This window comes from Trifolium pratense, linkage group LG7, assembly GCF_020283565.1.
Source record: "Trifolium pratense cultivar HEN17-A07 linkage group LG7, ARS_RC_1.1, whole genome shotgun sequence".
Lineage (NCBI taxonomy): Eukaryota > Viridiplantae > Streptophyta > Magnoliopsida > Fabales > Fabaceae > Trifolium > Trifolium pratense.
Window position 1 is genome coordinate 14,989,850 of NC_060065.1, and position 21,187 is coordinate 15,011,036.

The following is a 21,187-nucleotide window of genomic DNA, read 5'->3' on the forward strand; positions in this document are numbered from 1 at the left end:
ATATTTTTGTTTGTGTTTTCAATTAAACGCAAACAAAAATATTGATGTAATAATTTTTAATTAATTAATTAAAGCACGTGTTAATGAGTCATTAAAAACGTGTTACATGTACCAATGAACTTTCCTCTCCTCTTCTAATCCTAGCCGTCACCACTTTTTTCTTTTCTTCTTCTTTGTTTATCAAAGAGGGGTGATTTCAGGTCGAATCTTGACCTAAAATCACCCCTTCAAATTGTTTTTCTTTCTCGTTATATTAAATAAGTGTGATTTTCACACATTTTTTTGTTTTTGTGTATTTTGTTGTCCCGTCTTTGTGTGATATTGTCCCGTCTTTGTGCAGTGTATTTTGTTTTTTCGTCTTTGTGCGGTGTTCATTTGTTTCAGGTTGAAGGATTAGTTCCGATCAAGTGCAAATCCATTCAATGTCGACTTTTGTGTCATCAACGCTGCAGATCTGGAGGCATGAACATTACAGACATTTCAATATAGTCATATTCGTAGGCTTATGTAATTTGTCATTTTATGCTATTAACATGATGTTGTGAGTTTGTTCGCAGATTTTTTTTGTTTTTAGAGAATTTGAATTTGTATTGTATCGATATACTCTTTCAATTTGAATGAATGAATGAATATAGTTTATTTTTAGTAAATAAAAAAAACGTTTTAAATGTGTGTTGACTTAGCAAAATAAATTTGTTTGCGTTTGATTTGATCCAATCCGAATTTCAGTTCCATTTTTTCTGAACGGATATCCTTTGATCGTATCTGTTAACGCGCATGTTTTCATTTCTCCCCACGATACGATAAGTCTGTTACGAATCAGATTCTTCTGCTGGCCCTATCCATGTTCTTTTTCTCTCTGATTCAGTTTCGTAGCGCCTATATAAATAGAGGCCTCCGCTCAAACTTCAACTCACTCCGGAATTATGTATCTCGAATTCTCTTTGTTCTCTCTCTACTCTTTTCATCTCAGAATTTTCTTACATTTGTTTCAGAAATACAGGTGACCTCAATGCCATTATTGATTGGTGTAATTTTTGACCGATTTCTACAATGCAGTAGCAAATCGGTACAATTACTAAGACAACACTATAACCTAGATTTCTTGCATTCCTAATCAGTAGTCTTCCAGCCAGTGGACCACACCAAGATTTCTTGCCATCTAACTAAGAAGGACTTTCTGCCTCACATGAGGACTTCATTGCCTCCCAAGGAGGACTTCCTTGTTTAATTACAATTTGTTGCCACTACTGCACTGGTTGAAAATCTATGAGTTTGTATCAATGTGATATAAAGTCGTGCTCTAGGATTTTCTAACTCTATGAGGTGTATTCAAGACGACAAACTTAGTTGATGTACAAAATGATCTAAGTAACTCTCAACAGAGAGGATTTACTAGCTATGAAGCTCATAGATCATATGTTATGGGATTTTACAATTCCTAAAAGAATTAAGAACGTTGTCTTTTTTATATCAAGAGGTTGAATGATTAAGATAACATTAATTCATTCATTCCTTAACCTCTAATATATTCAGAATGCTGCTTTAGTTATGCAGAGTTGTATACTTCACACCTGAAAAGCTCAAGTCATAAGTACTTTGGTGCGTTTCCATTGCACATAAGACCATGATACTCACTTGTTAAGTAATTATGATATGTCTTTGGTGCATTGAAGTTTTGGGTGTAGAGAATGGAAACACATTTTTCTAAGGAACACGCAATAGACCATTGTGTGACCTTGATGATTTTCACTGTTGGTTTTTCTTCCACAGAGTGAGTGTTGTTCTCATACACTTGGTGTGCTACACACAAGCACAACAATTACAAATGATTCTCTATGTATCACTTGACACCGAGTGAATTCGAAAGCATATTAAACACGGGTTCGGCTATAGTAAAATTCTTTAGCCATTTCTTTTTACCTGGTTTTTCTATTCTGTTAAAACAAATGTATGCAAATGTTCATGTATATCTTGTTAGCTTCAAATTTATTTATTTTTTAAAACATTGTTAGCTTCAAATTGAATACATACAACTGCAAAATTAAAGCTTATATTTTTTTAACTTTAAATAAAATTTATACAGAATTTATACACTACCATAATTTAAAACAGAATTACAACATGGTGACATACATGACAAGGCAAGTATGCACCCCCCAATTAATTTAATTTAGGAAGAAAATGGCCTAGGATATGTGAAAGATCTGTCTCCAACGCTAATCAGCATAGAGATTTTCATTGGCCATTGAAGAGGAAAATGAGCTAGTTGAATAACAGCCCCATCCACTATGTTCTCCCTAATTTTCCGATGAATGTGTAATAAGTGTTGACTTTCTAATGGAGAAGCTAGCATCAAAAGTGAGGTTGTAATGCAAAGATCTAAATGTATTAACCTCTGTGGAGAGGAGCAGGGTATAAGTCAGGTTCCCGATACCGTACACGATCATTATGCAGCAATGGTCCATCCTGCATTGATGAAATTGTAAGTACCCGCGATGTTTGTAATGCAATGCAGTTACACCAAAATATAACAGTGCAGAAGGGTGGATATTCTCACTTTAAATAATGGTCTTAACAAATTTATGCACTAGGGGAGAAGGTACCTCTTCGATGTTTATTTGGAATGGCTTTACAAAGTCCTCAAACATTACCGGAGACATTGTTTTCAATTTTTCTTCAACCTCCTGTAGAAACATAGCTTTTCATCATAAAAGAGAGGAAAGGAAAAAGTGATATAACAAGGCCAAAACCAAAACCATTAAACTCTAACTGAAGGGGAAAAAAATTCCGAAAAATAAGGTAAAGTAGGATTGTTAGGATCCATTGTTTGAGCAAGAAAGAATTCCTTGCGCACAAGGCTACGCCAAAGGAGCACTCTCCTTTCGCACCAGAATATTCACTAGTCACTTAACTTAATTATTCATTTCAAAAACTATTTTTCCCCTCTACCCTTCTGGGCTATTTAAAAACCACCTAACGAACTTATCAACTTACTAACTTCTAATTAACTTCTTTACTCCAATCCTAACAAACTCCCCTTTATTCTAAATTCTAACAAAGAATATGCATACTTCAGACTTTAATAAGCCCAAAAGGGCTCTTGCCTGAGAGGTGCTCAAGAGATAAAACTGTAAGCTCCCATTGAACATCTTATATAACAATTCCTCATACAAAACCCTTTCGGTTGTTTAGTCTTTGACATACGGAAAGCAAAATTAATTTTTAGTCACCTCCTCCTCCAGTTAAAGGAAAGGAAAGGAGAACTGACAGCAGCAGTTAGAGGAGAATAGCTTACCAATCCAGTTATTCGTGACTTCTCCAATAGTTCCCTTGCAACCAAGTCCAGGATGTGCTTATTATCCCTCAAAGCATTCATAGCAAGTTCTTCGGTTTCTTCAATGAACTGTCACCGTGTAGCAAACAACTTTAAATCATTGTATATGTACTTAAGAAAATAACTGAAGTATAGCGATTGCAAAGTGTTCCCTTTATGTGCATGATAACATTTGTCTCAACATCTGTATAACATGAAACTCAGGATGCAAGAAAGACAGAAAGAAAATAAATCAATATTACCCTTGTCAACTCCCGTGTGAAGAGCTCGGATAACTCTACCGACATCTTTGTAGGAATTACTTGAGGATCATCCCACTAATCAAAGAATGTAAAATAAAAAATCAAACATTACTTTCGGTTCACAGACAAAGAGTGGTAACCACAGAACGAAATGTAGTTTAAAATGAGGATTTACTCTATATCTTATTAAATCGCCATCTGAAGAGTCTGGTCGATCAGTTAAGCCAACCCTGTTTGTTAAAGCTATTAACCCCAACCTTCTATTTTGAGGGCTGATTACCATCTCCCTGGCAATCTGAAATCAAATTTAAGACAAACAAGTGACTGATTAAATCCAACTTATAACAAAAAATATATTAACTTGAGAGTTGAGACATATGTAATGGGTTATTTTATAAGAAAAAATATATTAGAGTACAAGTATAACAAAACTGTCTGTTGGTTTTCACTTTGTTTCTTATTTTCAAATATTGCCTAGGAAATAACGAAAAAATCATTTTATCTTCACTGTTTTTTGTACAAATCTTAGAAAACAAAAAAGAAAGTGCAAAATAAGGTGAAATTTTGTATCTAAAAGTGAAATCAGGAAATGAAAAATATAAAACCTTTTCTGAAACCAAACAAGCCTAAAGTTTCAAGGATGTGATGATGTAAACCGATCTCTAAAAATTAGGATTAACAAAAGAATAGAATTTTTATTATTGATATACTAAAATAAAATGGATCATGGAATTCTGCCAATCAATTTTCCTTCACAAATTGTCTCCATTAACTCAAAATATCAAATGTCCAGAATGACCCCCCTAACCTTACACTGCCTATTTATCTATCTAATCAATCACTCTTAGTAACTAACTAACTAACTAATTCTTTCGATTAACCTTAACTAATTTCACGTCCCTTTATTCTTTAACCTAACAGAATATCTTAAAGTCAGCCCATAATAACAATATCTGCAGTATCAATAATTTGCTAGAGGTAACAAAAATATCTTAAAATGATATAGAATTTACCTTTGTTATCTTTTCTAGGTCATCCCTTCCTCCATCAGTAATATCATCACCAAATATAACATGTTCAGCACATCGACCACCATGAGCAACTACCATTTGCATCTTCAAGTAACCAAAATTTGTATAACCTTGGTCTACCATATCTTCTCGAGGGTAGAAAACAGATATTGAAGTTTCCTGCTTAAGTTGAACAGAAGTTCATACAAAGCCATAATAACAGTAACAAAATATCATGATATCGTGTATTGCTGTGAGCAGATATCATATTTTGTACCTTACCACCGGGCAGGAGCTGCGAAAATGCATGCCAGTCAAACCGAGGAAATAAGTGAGCAAGCACAATATGACCGGCTTCATGTACAGCAAGCAGTCTCTTTTTTTCGAAAGACACCTATAGTACCGCAACAAATTAAATACAGAATGTTTCACTATATTAAATCCAATCAAAATAACTATCAAAGATAAACATACTCTTTCTTCAGACTTCTTTTGCTCATCCTCAGTGATAAGGACACCCATACCCTCAAGCAGTTGTTTATCTAGAACATCAACAATATCTTGCTGGAAAATTTTGGAATGCCCGTTTCTCACCTAAAAGCAACAACTTTTTATGATTAAAATAAAGTAAACATAGAAGCAATAATTTAATTCCATGTTTGATCATAGATTACTTATTAATTAACCAGATCAAAATGATGACATGCCATTGCCAAAATGAATGCAAGATTTTGAAAATGTTAAACAATGATTTCTAAATCATACAGATGACATGGCACTAACATAACTACCATGTAATAAAGATTTCCAACTGAGTTTTTTAAATTATTCACAAAATATATTGACCAAGGACATGAATGTTTTTTATTCATGAATATGTTTTATATTTTACTCAATTTTAACATTTAAAAAAATGTGTTCTTACTTCTTAGTCCCTCACTATGGACTAAAGTTTATATGATTTGTATTCATATTATTTTATTAAGACTAAGATTGAATAAAATTTAGGCTTAATTGCATATTTAGTCCCTTATGTTTATTTTAGGTTTCAATTTGGTCCCTTATGTTTAAAAAGTTTCAAGTTGGTCTCTTATGTTATTGATCTCAACATAAGTTGGTCCTTTTCGTTAAATTTTGAGATAATTTTTTCTAACTTTTTGTTATATTTTGAGTTAATTTCTTCTAAAACTTTAACATAGTACTCGCCTAAGTGGTCAACGTACGCAAATTCATTAGACAAGTCGACGATTTAAACAAAAATTTGACGAAAAGGACCAACTTGAAACTTTTTAAACATAAGGGACCAAATTGAAACCTAAAATAAACACAAGGGACCAAATATGCAATTAAGCCATAATTTAAATAGACTACTGGCAGAAACGACATATTTTTGACAGACTAGACATATCTAAGCTTTAAACGAAACAAATAAACAATATATTTTATTCCCTTCTGTATTTTGTAGTAAACTAATAATATTATCGAATTGACCAAGACATAATAATCTTACCTCCTTATATAATTTACAGCCCTAAGTAGCTCAATCTTATTTTCCTTTCCGTTTTCTGATAAAAGTTACATTCGAAGGCACCAAAAGGGAGCCAGTGCATGCAAAGAGGTATACAGAACCGAGGCTCAAAATTTGAAGATTAGTAGCTATAACTGTCTATGCAGTCTAAACCTACCGACATAATTGCTGCTTCATTGACAAGGTTTCTTACATCTGCTCCAGAGAATCCAACAGTACGGAAGACAAGCTGTTCAGGGGCAGAGAAGGAGAAAAGTCAGCAAAAAAACCAGATCGAGTATAGGATTATTGTATAGGCAATATTGTATTGTATCACATCATGTAAATATGAATAATCTCCTATATTTATTTTGTATTTATTTCCTTGAGCCTACAAAAACTGACTCTATTGTGTCGTTGAGACACATGGTTTCACAATATTACGCCTCTGTTTTCTTTTATTCAACAAACTTAACTATTCCTCTAAATGATGATGTGTTTATTTTTAGAAGATTAGAGATCAACTGAAAGTTCAATTGAGAGAAGGGGAGGGGAAGAGAGATAACAGTGAACGAAATATATACATAAGACATATACCTGCGAGAAATTCACATCCTCTGCAAGTTGCTTTCCAGAACTATGCACACCAAAAATTTTGATTCTTTGTTCTGCATCAGGCAAACCAATGTATAGACGACGATTAATTCGTCCAGATCGAACAAATTCAACATCTAATTCATCGGGTCTATTTGTGGCACAGATAAATATGACCGCTTGTCTGAGGGATACACGGTCAACACCAGTTTTTTCCTTCCTAAATTCATGAACAGACAAGTACAAAAGTCATTAGCAAGAAAATATAATCAAGATACAAAAATATTCTCAGCATAGATCTTCATACAAAATGGTCAGATGGAAGTATAAGACATTAAGACGATGTCACATTTACAGGGTGGTATAGTAGTTTCCCGGTGGATGTTTCTTCAACATATATACCTTTAAGAGTGATTTAAAATGGCAACAGCTATGAGAAGTATGTAATACCATCGGGGGAAATCCAAACGAGGCGTAACAACATATACAAGAATTAGATCCTCATGATATTAGAAAATACCATTCTATTTTAAGTGTTCAACAAGGAAAACGATATTAACTTAACTACAAAAGTAAATGCTTAAAACTACAGGGCATTTATCCTACTATCAAAGCAGTCCAATCACACATGAACATTTCCATTTTCCCTACAAACACAATCATAGTTTCATCTTGCAGATTATGCTATTTATGGTGCAAATGCTTATACCAATGCAGATTATGATCATCATTTCCCCTTCTACAAATGCTTATACCAGAAGTGAAGTGCAAAGAGCTTCAATAGTGGATATCTTTAACTATAATCGAATCGACTATAGTAAATGGAGAAAAATTACAAGAGGTGTGCTTCTAGTTCTATGCAAACTTTAAATTATGCTTCTGCTTTTGGGACTCTTGCACCTACGGTATCCTGAGCGATTGTTTGATAACCATATCAGTTTGCCTCGGTACGGATTCATTACTATACCTCCATATTTCAATTTTAAATGCTAATTATTCTTCATCTGATATTTCTTCCCTTCTAAATTTGTTAGGAAAGATAAGGCTTGTTCTTATACCATACAAGTAAGAAGACACTTTCAATTTGTTAAGAAGTCCCACATCGGTTGCGAGATGACCTGAATATATGTTTATAAAGTAGAGGCAATCCTCACCTTACAAGCCTGCTATCAGGTTTCTAATTGGGTCATCCCTTACAAGCCGGTTTTGTAGGACAGAGCTAGATTTAATATGCTTGTCCGATTTTTGGTTGCCCATAGGCACTCGTCTCGTGTTCTTAGGTTCACCGTGTTCTTGACTCCATATCCCGTTGCTGGTTCATTTTCTTATTCGTTTTCTCCTCATTTTTCATCGTTATGCGGTTTCGATCTATATTTGATTTTTTTCACTTTCAGTTGTGCTATTTGTTGGAATTTAAAGGAAAGTTGCCACCGGTCGATTTTCTCATCAATCATTGTATCTCACAAGCGCCGCAAATGGAAGTTAAGTTACTAAGAAGCAAAAAGTAGAGAGCGTAGAGGGAAAGCCTTATGTGGCAACCAGCCTTGCTGAGAAGCAAGAAGTAAAAAAAGTTACAATTAAAAAGAAGCAAAATGTAGAGAGTGTAGATGGAAAGCCTTATGTGGCAACGAGCCTTGCTGAGAAGCAAGAAGTAAAAACTGCTAAGAAGCCCCAATCAAGAAACAAGAACGAAGAAGTTGCTAAGCCAAAGGCCAAAAATGAAGAAGTTGCTAAGCCAGAAGACAAAAGCGAAGAAGTTGCTAAGCCAGAAGAAAAAAACGAGGCGTCTTCTGATTTATGTGGTTTTGTGGAGTGGAAGACGGTTTAACTGATATGGACCTGGGAGATAATCAAAGTGAGGACTAAGAAAGAAAAGCAGTTTTTAAAGTACTTTTGGTTATAGGTTTGAATCATCTGTGCTAATGGGTTATGTTATGCGTAACCCATACTGTTGGCTCGAGAATTGTATTGTCACTATTTAGAATACTTGTCGTCGTCGTTTTTAGAGAAGAGGACTGTTGTGAAATTGTTACAATAAATTTTTAGTGGTTTTATAGTACTTACGACTAGACCATGTCTTTAAACAAAGTTTCGTAGCAAATTAGTTTGAACTCTGGTATCAGAGTCAAAACCAATCGCATAGAAAGGTCTTTTGAATTGCAAGTGGGTATGGTGGGATGTGACTTTTCCTTGGTTTTGCTGCTTTGCAAATGAATTGTGTAGAAAGGATATAATTCAATTTGGAATTTGGGGTATAGTTGTGTTTGTTTGGTGTTGAAGATATGTTTTGAAGGCTGCCAATGATTACGACTAAACGTTGTGCTTTCTCTATAAGCCGGTTTTGTAAGGATGAGTTAGACCCAACTCCCAATTCTAAGACTATTCAAGGAAGCTCCCAATTCTAAGACTATTCAAGGAAGCTTAGCCACAATTCAACAAATGAACTTTGTAAACTGCTGAATTATTTTTAGTATACCGCTTTTATCATATCTTCTTTTAAGTGCTAAAGTATACTTTATGATATTCTTTGTGTTTGCATGATCTTATGCTTACCGTCTGCTGGGTTGTTATCTTAGCTCAATTAAGAAAGTACAGTTTAGTTTAGTTCTATTATGCAGCCTGAGCATAGAATACTTTCTCTAAGTTTTTGTTATTGTTAACTTTTAGTTGCACTTTCTGTCATGGTTAGTTGAAAATGCAGAAGTTTGACAATGTGCGTGATTGAGCGGGCCTCTGAACCTGACTTTTCCAGTGGCAGAAGGGACAGAGAACACACCGGAAAATTGTAACAAGGCAGAAAATGGAAAGGAATCACCGTTGCTGAAAAACTATCATCGGAGAACAGTGAGTTCACTAGGTAGGCAAGGTTTTTATCATTACCTATGCCAAATTATAGATACCATGTTGAATGAGAGAAAAAAGTGGCATATGATGTTCAAACCGTGAGTTTCAGTTTCACAACGGAGTCCATTTTATATAGGCATAAAGCAATAATAATTACAAAATAAATAGTGGAGATTTCGTTCCTACTGACAAAATCTATACAATAATTACAATATTCTAAACAAATTTCAAAACAAAGAATAACTTACTCTCCATCAAGCTGTGAAATAAGAGCCTCAAAAGTTGCCCTTCTACGTGGATCCTTCCGAGTATGTCTTCCAGCAATGGCATCTATTTCATCCACAAATATAAAACAAGGTGCCTGCAGAAAAAAGAAAGAATATTTATAACCTATATTGCTAAAGTTATAAACGAAAACAGCACTCTTTGAATAAAATGAGCAGAGCTAAAAATGTTAAGCTTACATATTAAGCAGAGTAAAATGTTAAGCGTTCATTTTCCTATTGAGGAAATCTGTAATTACAACATGATTTTTAGGATATTTACATTAGCCAACATTACTATACTCTGCTACATACAGCGCTAATAGTGCAAACCATTTCTAAATAATTTATTCATATTTTCAAAATTGCAATCAAAGATTTGCAACATGTTAAACATCTAATTTCCATTTATCTGACAAATGGTAAAAATGGATCTTGCAAATATCAGCATGTGCGTCTTTAACTAAGAGTAAGCAAAATATAGATTGACACAAAACATCATTGCGATTTTAAATAGCATTTGATATTAGAAGTGGCTAATGCTTAGTTGCTTACATTTCTCCTAGCAAGGGAAAACATCTCATTAATCCTAGCTGCTCCACTCTGTTCACTATCTGTGAACTCAGCACCAGAAGCAAAAACAAAAGGCAATCCACTTTGGTTTGCAAGCGTCCTTGCAAAAAGTGTTTTTCCTGTTCCTGGAGGTCCAGAGAGTAGAACACCCTGCAATTTGTTTGTTCATCAAACAGCTTACCTAGTATTGTACGTCACTCAACATAGCATCGAGGACAATGACTGCCTACATTAATATCAAATGTTTTACCCGAACAAACTTCACATCCCTTTCAAAGAACTGCATAGGATTTTTCATATAGATCATCAGCTCATCAAGCAGATCCCAAACATCACCTCCCAACACAACTTCCTTTGCCATGGATTTTGTTTCACCAACATCTCCAACTGGCTGACCAACACAAGAACATAAACTAGTAATGAAACTTGCATACTATAGCAGTATAAAAGGAGTAGGAAAAATTACAAAATTAGAATCAGATACTGGATTTAAATTTGGATTTCATGCATCAGCCTTTAAAGCTTCAGGGGGAAGAATATTAACACGGAAATTGACGTAAATACGTGTCTCTTTCCAGCAAAAAAGAACACTAAATTTAAATATAGATCCACCAAATTAGTTTTCTAACGTTGAACTTGCATATCTTTTTCCTCTCAAAAAAATCTTTTGGACATAAAACCGCCATATAGCAATATTATTTATAAAAGTATTCCAATTTCCAAATGGCCAAGATAAACAAACAAATAACACATTTTGTGAAGAAAAAGAAATCAACTAAATGCTGTAATTTTATTTTTTTTGAAAAAGTAAAATGCTGTAATTTTGATTTGTGATCTATTTCCCTACAGTTTATAAGGAATCAAAATCTTACCAGAATGAAATTTTCTGCATCAACCATATCAAAGAGTTGCTTATACTTCTTGTAAAGAAAACGACTGGAAGTGATGTGCAGAAGAGACAGAGACTGCCTTATAAGCCACAGAATTAGTAATCCAGGTAAAAATGCAAATGCAACCTTCAAAAAATAATGGATCTGTTTCTTCTGAAGAAGCTCTACTTCCACTCCAGAACTTGTAATAATCTCAAATAGATAAGGATCAAGAGGAATATCAACCTACAGATAAGAATCATGTTACAACATATTCCTTACAGATTTGATATTTCTGATCAGCATTATCAATTTTTAAGTAACTTACAACATATTCCAATGGGAAACCTTCTTTCATTATCACATATAATCTCTTTATATCTTCTGTAAAGACAACAGCTTCTACCTGTCAAAAGAATATTGTTGAAAATTTCATGTGCAAAACAATTTAAATAGATATAAGGATCCATATGTTAGTTGGAAAACAGAGAGACTGTACCTCAACTTTCAAATTTATAGTCAAAGTCATTATAATTACTAATTTGACTTTTAATAGGAGTACAGTGTCAATTAGTTGCATATTGTTGAACTGAGTAACAGAATTCAGACATCACCCATGGTTACTTCAAGTTTAGCTGATCTAAACTGACTAGACATCTATGAATAGATCCATCATTGTGTAATTCTTTTAATGTGAATTAGTTCAGTTTCAGAAAACATTCTCAGTGAATTTTCTTGCACTTTCCATCACTTACATATATTTTCTGGACATTGATAAGTATTTGCACCTTCTTGGCCCATATGTCCACAACAAGATGCAGCTGTGACCATGGTGATTTTTTGTAGGGTTGGACAGTGTCAAAGTGGTCAGCTTCAGGATGAAAGGTGACAATTCAATCAAAATTGAAATCACTAATCTAGGCCCATTTCCATCCTTTCAATCCTTCGGTTATTTTGGGTGGTTTGATTCGGGTGTAAACCTAGGACCTTTTTTAATTATCAAAGACTTCTCTTCATTCACTGCCTCCCCACATTGGTGCATCTCATTATGATACTCGTTAACTACAGTTATTATGTAGTCAATAGCTGTTAATAAGATTAGTGATTCATTGATTGTACCAAAAAAAAAAGATTAGTGATTGATTAGCTCTTGTGCCTAGTATTAATATGATGGGATCCGTGTACACAATATACACCATTTTCTAAAACCTTTTGTGTTCAAAGACATCATATCTACGCATGTTGTGGTGATACAGTGTTTCTTGCATGAAGAAAATAATGATTAGTCAAATATGAATTAATCCTTTCCTGACTCATCAGTTTACCTAAGTGTTATCGAGTTGTATTATGGAATTCAATCCGTGTTTGCCAAATACTCAAACTTGAAAGAATGAATACCTAAAAGTCTAAGATTTAGTTCAATTTCCTAAAAATTTGTATATGTCATATACTCGTATGCATCACCACCATTAGACTTGAACTAACTCGTATTAAATATAAGCTCTTTGGAAATTAACAAGACCAGATTATACAAAATAGCTTATACATGCTTGTAGGGAAAAGAGAACATAAAGTGCAATAGAATTATATACATAAACCCACCTCGGAACTATCAAGTTTGTTAAGAAAGTAATTGTAAGGAAGTTTAGGACGATAGCGCCACCATCTCTTAGCTATCCACAGACCTCTTGTTCCCTGAGTGGCTGTTGCTTTTTCTGCCACATCCTTGCGAAGACTGTTTTCAACCTCTTTCATGTCAAACTCAACTGCATATTTGGCATTTGAGGAATTTAATTGATCAACGAGACGCTCTTTTCCAAGGATTTCCCTCCATTTATGAAGTCTCTCACGCCATGTGCCCTCAGTTTGAACTTCGCCTGCTTTGGTAGATGAAAATGTACTTCATTAAGAATAAGAATTGAAAGGATCAAAACTTGGCAATATGTTTCTTATTGGACAGATATAAAATAAAATCCAACTCCCGATAGAATTGCTTGATTTATATTATTATGAACATAACCAGCCTTGTGCTATGTAAGTAACCTAGGTAGTGAGAAATTTAAACGGGACACACAAGTCTCACATTTTTTAGTATTAAATTAAAACATAATGCCTTCAAGTCTTCAACGGTATACCAACCCAAAAGACATGGCCTTTGTTATTTTCCAAATTCCAACATCCAAACCCTATCTCACATGGCGGAGTCAGCTTGGATCAAATGATCACATTACGCACTATAAAAAATAAAATTCTCTATCAACTACAGAAGAAGATTCAAAATATTCTCGTGACCTAAGACACAAGAATTCATTTAAAGGGTATAACCCAAGAGGATTAAAAGATATAAAGCGAAGAAAAAATGTACCGAGACACAAGAATTATCCAGGCCTTTGTACAGGGATGTTCTATATTTTAGTGACATGATAAAGAAAACCGAACTAGTGCAAATTGAAATGGCAGAGTGGGAGGATTGCATTATAAAGTAACACTTTTGAGACAATTATAATCATAATCATGATATACATCTAAAACTTCACATGAAATAGGGCTTAATAACCTTTTCTACAATTATTCCAATTTTAAGAATCTGCGGTAAGTCAGTGATGGTGTTGTCTTGCAATAAATTGTTAAAACTACAAATATAACATATTAGTTTTTGAGACGTGAAGCCAAACCATGATTTTCTCCATTAAGAAACTTCTCTTATTTTTCATTCTTTAGATTTTTATAAAATAAATTATAATTAGTAATTAAGCTATGCAATATTACTTCTCAAGTCTTAACAAACTCAAATAATAATAATAATAATAATAATAATAATAATAATAATAATAATAATAATAATAATGATAATGATAATGATAATGATAATGATAATGATAATGATAATGATTAAAGTGAACCTGAAATGGCCAGATCTTTGGTTTTCTTCTCTTCACTGTTTAACCGTTCATCGTCCTCTATAAATTGTTTAACATGTTCCTCAGAAGTATCCTGATCATCCTCCCATGCATCCTCTCCAACATAATTGGTATCATGAACAAGTGTTCCATCAGGTCTTTCAATAAACCTTTTCATTTTCAGGCCTTTTGGCATTGTCTTCCTCCACAAACCCTTCTTAAATCTACAATTAAAAGACAAAAATCTTGGTAAATGGATACAATGCATTAAATGATTCGGTACATTAAAGTGTTTTTAGTCTTCCGATAGGTCAGCAAGAGTTGAACATTGGAAAGAAGATTTTAGGGGTTTTAAGGACAATGTCAGAATTATATGCAAGGAAAAATATACAGAGAATGATTTAAAAGTAGATAGAACCATTAAAGTTGTAGTGCTTATTTTTTTTCTTCATGGAGTAGTTGTGGTCATAGCTTCAAATTACAGTTGAGATTGCATATTGGATTTTTGGTCAGTGAAATTGTAACCACTGCAGTCAGTAATTGCAATGCGAGTTACAGTCAAAACAGCTTTGAAATTTTTTCAAGCTTCTGGCCATGAAATTTTGTTTTTGAAATAAAAGCTACAACATCATTTCAATAAGCTTACGCACTCACTGCAAATACGTAGTAGATGGTTTTTGAGGATAGGGATCACCCCGCAATCACGAGGTGATGCCTCAACTACTATTCTTTTACAGGAAAATGTTGTTATATAAGTAAATTGGTGGTTATGTTAGTTTTCAGTGTTTGAACTCTAGACAACCTGGTTATGACTCCTCAACTACTATTAAGGCTGCATCAAGTAAAGTAACACAGTCCTCAATTTGAAACCATGTGTTATACATCATCATTCAACGAATGTTGAGGCCAAAAGATAATGGAACATGCAGCAACATGTGTGTCTTGGACTGTTGGTCAAATCAACAAGCCAGCATGTAGTTCAATGAGAAGGGCTACCAACATTCTTTTTGGAGCACTGTCTCTACTACTATCTTATTTTAGTAATTAGAAGTCTACTAAGTAGGATTTAGGAAAATAGTGAACAAATATTATACATTTAGAAGAAAATAAAAGTTTGATATATGAACAATTTAATTTCCAAGAGAATTATGACTAACAGTTTGATATGTCAAAAAGTGTATATATATAATATAAGAAACAAGTGTGAAACGTATAAAAAGCATATCTGAATAAATGACGATTGACATACCTTCTGATGTTTGTTGGGGATGGCTCAGGAATCAACGCTTCCATGTAGGCTTCAGTCAACTCTTTCCTCTGGCGGTTTATGAAAGTTGCTTGAATTGCTACATAAAATCCTCTACAAGCAAATGCTACAACAAATATATACAGAACTAAAGCACCGATTCGCCTAGGATCCCAGTTCTTGAGATTCTGGTACAAGAACAAGCAATATTGTTTTAGTTCACATTAAAAATTTCATAGCAATAACAAAAATAACTGGAGCCAAAAATAAAGCTGGTTCAACAGTTTATATAACATCTCTAATTCTCTATGTATCAAAAAATTAGTAATACACAAATGGTTTTAGGATAGAAAATACATAAATGCCAACATAGCTACTAAACCAATTCCACTCATTAAACCGATGCAATGCTATCCTATTATATCCAATGAGGTATGTAAAGGAAATGAGAAATACTATATGATACATATGGTTGAGCAGAATTCGTCTCTCTCTTTAACCAAGACACTGGGCTCAGGTGATTAATGAGCTCCCCCTAAGACGAATCATTTGGGAGAACCCGAGTTAGATTCCTAGTGGAAACAATTCTTGGTCAGGCTTTACTTACCTCTCAGCCGAACTCTAGATTACCGGAGTCCCTTTCCCCTAGGAACTAGTTCTATACACCCAAAAAAAATAAAAAACAGAATTCGTTTCTCTTTCATGCAACCCGTTTTCCTTATGTTTCGTGTTTTCCAAAGGAAAATAGATAGAGTGCCCTTGAAATGCAGGCAATGTCACAAAATTTTGGCTTCTTTTGATCAATCACTCTCTTATGTAGCACTTGCCTATATATGGCTATCATTTTCTAAATTCCCTCATAACTTGAAAAATGTAACCTTATTCTGAATAGTTTCTTTAATTTTAACCAAGACATTGGGCTCAAGTGATTAATGAGCTACCCCTAAGATGAATCGTTCCGAGTTTGATTCCTGGTGGAAACAATTCTTGGCAAGGCTTTACTTACCTCGCGGCCGAACTCTGGATTACCGGAGCCCCTTCCCCTGGGAACTAGTTCTATACACCAAAATAAAAATCGTCTCTCTTTCATGCAACCCATTTTCCTTATGTTTCGTGTTTTTCCAAAGAAAATTAGATAGAGTGCCCTTGAGATGCAGGCAATGTCACAAAAGTTTGGCTTCTTTTTGATCAATCACTCTCTTATGTAGCACTTGCCTATCTATGGGTTATCATATTCTAAATTCCGTCATAATTTGAAAAATGTAACCTTATTTCCTATGAATAAACTAACACTAAATCCAACAACCAAACCCAAAACAATTTGTTTGTCGTGTCACTATGAATGAAATTAAACAACAAAATCTCGTTACAAAGCAATTGATTTGAGTTACCTTCCAATGTTCAAACCGATTCCATTCAACAAACTCGGACAGTGAAAGAGTTTGAAACTCACTCCCAACATTCTTCTTCACACCATCCACAAACTCACCTGCCTTCACAACACCATCTCCCAAATCAACACCTATTTCTTTCTTCACCATATCTCCGAATTTCACCAAAAACCGCTTCGAAGCGCGTTCCAGTGACTGTGACCAAGAAGACCCATCAGCGCCATTTGGGTCTGCTGTAGATGAAGCTCGAAGTTTGAGCTTTCTGCGGTTACTGAAGGATGGGGTTAACGTGAAAAAGTTAGGATTTTGAAGAGTTGGAGTTAGTGATGATGAGGAGAGAAGAAATGGGTTTGGAGTGTGGGAAATAATGAGATCCATTGATGGATTTTGAAGTTCTACATGGAACAGCTTGTTAGTTTCATTTTGGAATTTTGAGGTTTAAGTTTAAGTTGATGATGACGAAGGGGTTTATCCTTCTCTGTTCCATTTCTTTTGTTTTTTTTGTTTTTTTTTTTTGAGAATGTAAAACATTAAATGTTAAACAGTTTTTTTTTTAAGAAGATAAATGTGATAAATATTAAATGTTATGTATCATTAAATGATATATTTCTACTTTTAAATGGCTTAACATGTGTCATTGGTGAACATGTTAACATAACCATTTTTTTATACTTTTTTTCTTATAAATAATAATAATGGTATTTAGTAAATAAAATAAATACGTAACAAAAAAAAGTAAATAAAATAAATAATATTGTTATGAAAAGTAAATAAAATAAATAATATTGTTATGAACTATTCCTAGAGAATAACAAGAATAAAGAATTCCTTAAAAAAAAATAAGAATAAAGAAGAAGAGATAAAAGAGAGAAAGAGAAGAGGGAATAGACTTTTGTATTGTTCTATTCAAGATGTGCATTACATTGTAACAAAGGGATCCTATTTATATGACATATTTAGGGGACAAGAAAACATACACAATAATGGACATTCATTACATATTATTATTCATAACACTCCCCCTTGAATGTCCATTAAGGATATGTCTCGTTAAAACCTTACTAGAGAAAAAACCATTAGAAAAAAAATCCTAGTGAAGGAAAAAGAGTACATATCATTCTTTATATGTGAACTGCCTCGTTAAAAACCTTACCAGAAAAACCCAGTGGGACAAAACCACGGTGAAGGGAAAAAGAGTGCATAACATATATATTTATGTCTCCCCTCATAAAAACAGTTATATATGAGATGAATAAACCAAATAATTTTCGGTGCTAGTTCTTCAAAAGGTTTGCTTGAAGTTGATTTTGTAGAAAGATTTGACATATTTTCTTTATTATACTCTTCTCCAAGTTAGCAGTGCTTCTTATGTTATCTTCATATTGAATTGTTGCGGGAATCATCCTTTTGTAATAAAAACAACAAGTTTCTTGTATGCGTTGAATTACAGGCCTCATGCCTCGACAAAAGTGCATTCTAAACTTGCTTGATGTAGTGCTAAAATTTTCATATGATTGGATGATATTGTTGTTTCTTTAAGGTAAATAATATATTTGACTTTGTTCCACTATTTGTGTTGGCCGAAAAGACTAAAATAAAATACTACATGTATAACGAGTAAAATATATTAGTGCCCTCAATTGAATTAAGATATGATACTTCCAGACCAATTCAAATTGTTCATCATTTTCTTGAGGCTTGACACATCAAATGACATTGCATCCATTTTAGTACACAACAAATTAGATTTGTCAATGTCAAATATCATTTTATTGAGGCACAAAATTTTATTCAAATTATAAATTTGCAATTCCAAATAAATTTTGCGCATACAGATATTTCTTTAATCTACAAATTTCAGAAGCTCTTCAGGAGTTCTGTTAATATTTACAACAAATGATATTTCTCAACAAATATATTAGTATTTGATATATGGTACTTCAGGACCAATTAGTAATTCACTATTAAGGAACTTACAACGATTTCATATAGAATCATGTTTTCTATAAGGTTCATGATTCACGAAGCATTCTTCAGTTACTTATTTTGTAAGAAAAATGACAATATCTCATAAGCTCTTCAGGAGTCTTAATCATATTTTTTATCATCAATATAAGCCTCAAATATAACAAATTCATTTTCAAATATTTTCTTAAAAATGAACAAATTGTTGTTTTCATATTTCTTATTTGGAAATATTCAACAGGAATATTATACAACATGCATATAAATTGCTCGAGTATATAAAGAGACTTATTTATGTTTATTAAGTCATCTCTTCAATATAATATGATTTATATGTCTCGCGCAAGTGAGTCATTCAAATATAATATCAAAACTAAATCCTTCAGGAATTCTCATATAATCATCATTATCAAGTGAGTCATTCAAACACATTGTAATACATATGTGCAACTAAACTTAATCAATTAATGGTAGACGTTTATCATTATTTTCTTTTCGCGCGAAAACTAATTTGTACTAATTATTTTCATCTTCAGGTGTATGGACTACTGGTCCAACAACATTTTGCTTTGCAAAGCTAATTTTAATACTGTATCAATCACGTCTACCTATTTACTCAATAATTTCATTGTCTATAATCTTTAATAGACTTTGATACATGATACTCATTGTCGTTTATCACATATAGCGCTTTACTATGTGCAAAAATATTGTCAACGTTGACTTCATCTCGGTTTCATCGTATTCCATTCATGACATAGTTTGTCGAGATCTCTATATTTTCGTAAATTATAGGTACCTGATAAGTTCTTCCGGAACTGAAAAATTAATTATGTCAAATACTATTTTCATATCCTCACTCGGGTCATCTTTGTTTTTAGCTCATTTTCTTATTTGAGGATTTTTATCTTTGGAACCGATTTGCTTACCATGCTTCACGCGTGGTTAAGAATCATTTTCAATATTAGATTGTCCAACAGGGACATTCATTTTTATTGGAGCATTAGCAGCTGCTGATTGATTTTATAAACTTTGCAAATGAGTTATTTTTTTGAACTTCTCCTTCATATTATTTCTAAGAGGATCAACATAATAATAACAATAATTTATTTCAAACATTTCATTTGAACTTCTAGTTCACATTTTCAGTTGCTTATTATCTCCCCCTAATATTGGGAAAACTAATTCACCAATTGATAATCAGCCTACAGGGCTGTAAAAAAAACTCCAATTATTGGCTCAATTTGAAGATTCATATAAAAATTATTTTCCCAATATTCTTTTACTACCCATTTAAATGCATTATATTGGAGCAACTGAGACGTACCCAACACATCCAAAAATGTTTATATGGGAAATTAGGTTTATAAATCAAAATTCAAATAAATTAGGGGAGGGCTTATGTATATAATAATTTGTTGGCATGATGCTATTCAATATCTCAACATACATGTTTGAGTGTTTCCAACTATAACTTAGAAGTTATGATCTCGTAAGTATCGGTCGTGTAATTAACTTTAGACGTCTAAAGAATGGATCTTCAAGTCCATTATTTTTTGTTTGTATGAACATATTATACAAGATGTTCAGTATAAATTTCAATTAACATATGATACTTATCAAATACTTTCTATAATAATATATATAAAATGAGCTCTTAAAAATAATCTCACAAACTTCTGGTTGTGAGTTTATAACAAACATACATGCGACCATTTGGTTGATACACCAATTAAAATTTTAGGAATCTAATCGGTCCACATGATCGGTGTATTGATTTACAAATATCACCTTATATATATTCTAAAAAATAAAATATGCTCATTTACTTAATTTATTAACTTCCTTCGAGAACTAGTAACACATAAAAATTATTAGATTGAAGAAACTTCAGGCCCTTCAATTCATATAAAATTATTTTATATTTCACATCAGCCATAGATTCGGGATGACTCATCCGATCTTGCCAATCACAAACTTAATTAATATGATTTAAATTGTAAACTTCTGGTTTACTTAAACATATATGTGCTTGAGTTGCACTAATATTATAAGTATGCCCCAAACTAGAGACAGAAATTGATAACGTGACTCGTAATGTAGAGATACAAGATCTTCTTCATTACTTGTTTCAATATGATATTTATTTATATGAATATCCTCCAAGCATATATACTAAATTTCTTTAAGACTTTAAAATATACAATACATTAGCAAAGTGTAACTTTGTTTCTCGATATAACAATGTATTGGCTCTTTTGGAGCTTCAATAATTTTTGTACTATAAAACATAGGATTTAATTCCTTCGATTTTATTTTTTTTATGAATAGTAATATAGATACATACTTTCATGCTAACAAAATATGTTTCTGCAAAAAAAATTCTTTTCAATATAGAACAAAATAAAAAAATAGTAATAATATATTTGTATGAGAATTAAAAGAG

At 32.9% G+C, this 21,187-nt stretch overlaps 1 protein-coding gene across 2 annotated transcripts; it reads right to left on the minus strand.

Annotated features, from left to right (window-relative positions):
• Positions 1-1,970: 1,970 nt before the first annotated feature.
• LOC123896746 (ATP-dependent zinc metalloprotease FTSH 12, chloroplastic-like) lies at positions 1,971-17,298 on the minus strand. 2 transcript variants are annotated; one of them, XM_045947109.1, is made up of 19 exons: positions 16,777-17,298; positions 15,389-15,573; positions 14,143-14,363; positions 12,842-13,119; positions 11,568-11,645; positions 11,243-11,485; positions 10,621-10,761; positions 10,353-10,520; positions 9,783-9,895; positions 6,694-6,910; positions 6,275-6,346; positions 5,064-5,183; positions 4,867-4,983; positions 4,593-4,769; positions 3,755-3,874; positions 3,580-3,654; positions 3,299-3,406; positions 2,607-2,687; positions 1,971-2,469 (listed from the first exon to the last, which is right to left on the minus strand). In XM_045947109.1, the coding sequence occupies exons 1-19, from the start codon at positions 17,152-17,154 to the stop codon at positions 2,392-2,394; spliced, it is 2,970 nt and encodes a 989-aa protein (XP_045803065.1). In that variant the 5' UTR covers positions 17,155-17,298; the 3' UTR covers positions 1,971-2,391. The 2 variants fall into 2 exon arrangements, with proteins under 2 accessions (XP_045803065.1, XP_045803066.1); XM_045947110.1 differs by having other exon boundaries at positions 12,842-13,116; positions 16,777-17,265.
• Between the last annotated feature and the right edge of the window lie 3,889 nt (positions 17,299-21,187).